The sequence below is a fragment of the Echinops telfairi genome, unplaced genomic scaffold (assembly GCF_000313985.2).
Source record: "Echinops telfairi isolate 266 unplaced genomic scaffold, ASM31398v2 ScPeMD7_5592;HRSCAF=6446, whole genome shotgun sequence".
Taxonomy (NCBI): domain Eukaryota; kingdom Metazoa; phylum Chordata; class Mammalia; order Afrosoricida; family Tenrecidae; genus Echinops; species Echinops telfairi.
This window is the reverse complement of record NW_022109491.1, coordinates 15,485,324-15,487,269: the sequence shown is the minus strand read 5'-3', so window position 1 is coordinate 15,487,269 and position 1,946 is coordinate 15,485,324. Positions and strand designations below refer to the sequence as shown.

The 1,946-nt window shown below is 59.9% G+C and overlaps 1 protein-coding gene across 1 annotated transcript in view; it reads right to left on the bottom strand.

The window, feature by feature from the left end:
* EMILIN3 (elastin microfibril interfacer 3) overlaps nucleotides 1–1,018 on the bottom strand; it is a 4,204-nt gene extending 3,186 nt beyond the window's left edge. Inside the window, 1 exon segment of the mRNA XM_030887096.2 lies at nucleotides 813–1,018. Coding sequence (XP_030742956.1) covers nucleotides 813–1,018 — 206 coding nt within the window.
* Nucleotides 1,019–1,946: the final 928 nt, after the last annotated feature.

Sequence of the window (1,946 nt, the reverse complement as noted above, 5' to 3'; positions counted from 1 at the left end):
AGCCCCTATGAATGGAGGGAGGTGGCAGGGATGTAGCACCAACACTCCCAAGCCCATGTGAGTTCCCTTAGCTTGAGCTGCTATCAAACACTCCATTCTGGCTTCTGTGGCACCTGGGGATTCTGATAAAGCCCACCCAACCCATGGGTGGGAGGCACTGCCCCAAAGCTGGGGCAGGTACCCCTCACTCTCCAGGGGCCATTCTTGGCCTGTATCAACTCCTCCTCCTCCTCCCCACACCTCCCTGGTCTGCTCCCTTCACTCTGGTTGGCATGCTGGGCAGGGAGGGGTGGGGCCCAGGGCAGAGGCCAGGTTCATCAGGGGCACCTCCCTCTGAGAGCAGCCAGGCACTGTTCCCCACAGATGTGCTGCAGCAGACGGTCTCAGTGGACTCTCCAGGTAGAGTCCACAGGAGCCTATGCATGACACTTCCGCCATCCTCTACTGGTCCCTGTCTGGGCCAAGTCCTCCATGACCGGCCCCACCCCTGCTTCTCCAAGACCCTGCCTTCCCTTGGGCATCAGCCGAGACCCCCTCTATCCACTGTTGCTTCCTCATCACTCTCTCTCCTTCAAACCTGTCCCTCTGAGGCTGGCTCGGGACCCTCCTCCCTGCCCAAATGTGCTCAAGACCTTTGGGGGACCTCTGTGGTTCCCTGCTTCTTGGGGCTCTGGTTCACACTGGTTTGTGGAGGCAGGATCTTGGGCCCCAAGGCCCTGTGGCCCTTTGTGGAGTTGGTGGCTGCTCTCTGCAGAAGGCAGGGCTGGGGCATATGCCAAGGGGTTCTGAGAGGTGGCATGGGGTGCACTCACGTGACTGTCCCAGGGCACTTGGGGCTCCACCCACACTGCCGATACTCAGCCTTTACGTAGCTCTCTGCTCTCTCCTGCACGATGCAGGTCACGTTCCTGTGTACCACGTAGGCACAGAGGGCTCTGCAGGGGACAACAGTGTCTTTGGACTACCTGGCCTGGGCCAGGCACCCGGAGGCTCCTGCCCATTCCCAACCCCCACTCATGGGCCTCATCAAGGGACCAGGCGTCCCCCATCTCTTCTGTCCTTCCTCCTGGCTTCAAGGAACCAGAGCCCATGGCCTGGTCCCAGCCACACTGACGATCTCTCAGAACCTAGCCTCCTGACGGGGTTGGCCGCTGGGCCAAGCATTGCATGGAAACAGGAGCCTGGTTTGCCCACCCACCGTTCTGTAGTCTGAGGCCCACCCTGGAGTCCTCCTCCAGTGCCTGTCTCCACTCTCCTCTAACCCTTTCCCTGGTTCCAAACTCTCTAACTGAGCCCCACTGAGTGCCCCATCCACAGCAGGTTTCTCATCCCTCCTCTGAATGCTTCCGGGGAGAACACAGCCCATCTATAGACTCCCAGCCCCTGCCCTAGCACCTGGTTCCCCGTCTCTCACAGCACAGCTATTACATGGCTTCCTCCAGAAGGCCCCCTCTGGTTTGCTGAGCGACACCAGGCCTTCCGCCTGCCTCTCTTCCCCACAAACAAAAACCAAACTCACTGCTATTGAGTCAAGGCTGACTCACAGCAGGACCCCCTTAAAGATTTTCTAGGCTGTAGAAAGCCAGGTCTTTCCTCCCATGGGGCTGCTGATGGTTTCGAACTGCTGACCATGTGGATTGCAGCCCAACTTGTAAGCACTACACCACCTCTCCTCCAACAGCCCTCAATTCAGCGAGTGTCCTCAGGACAGTGACCAAGGCAACCCCAGCCCACCTGTCCCGGGCTAGTTCTCAGGCGCTGCCTTAATAAGGAAAGTCCAGTGGGGAGGCCGTTCTGATACAGAGCCTCAGCACAGACCCGGGACCCACAAGCCCCATCCGGTTCTGCAGCCCAGCCACGGTGGGGCTCCCGGGGAATGGCTGGGACCAGGCTACCAGGCGCGCGGCTCCATCTCTTAGCTGACGGGGCAGAGTGGTAGCGGGGAG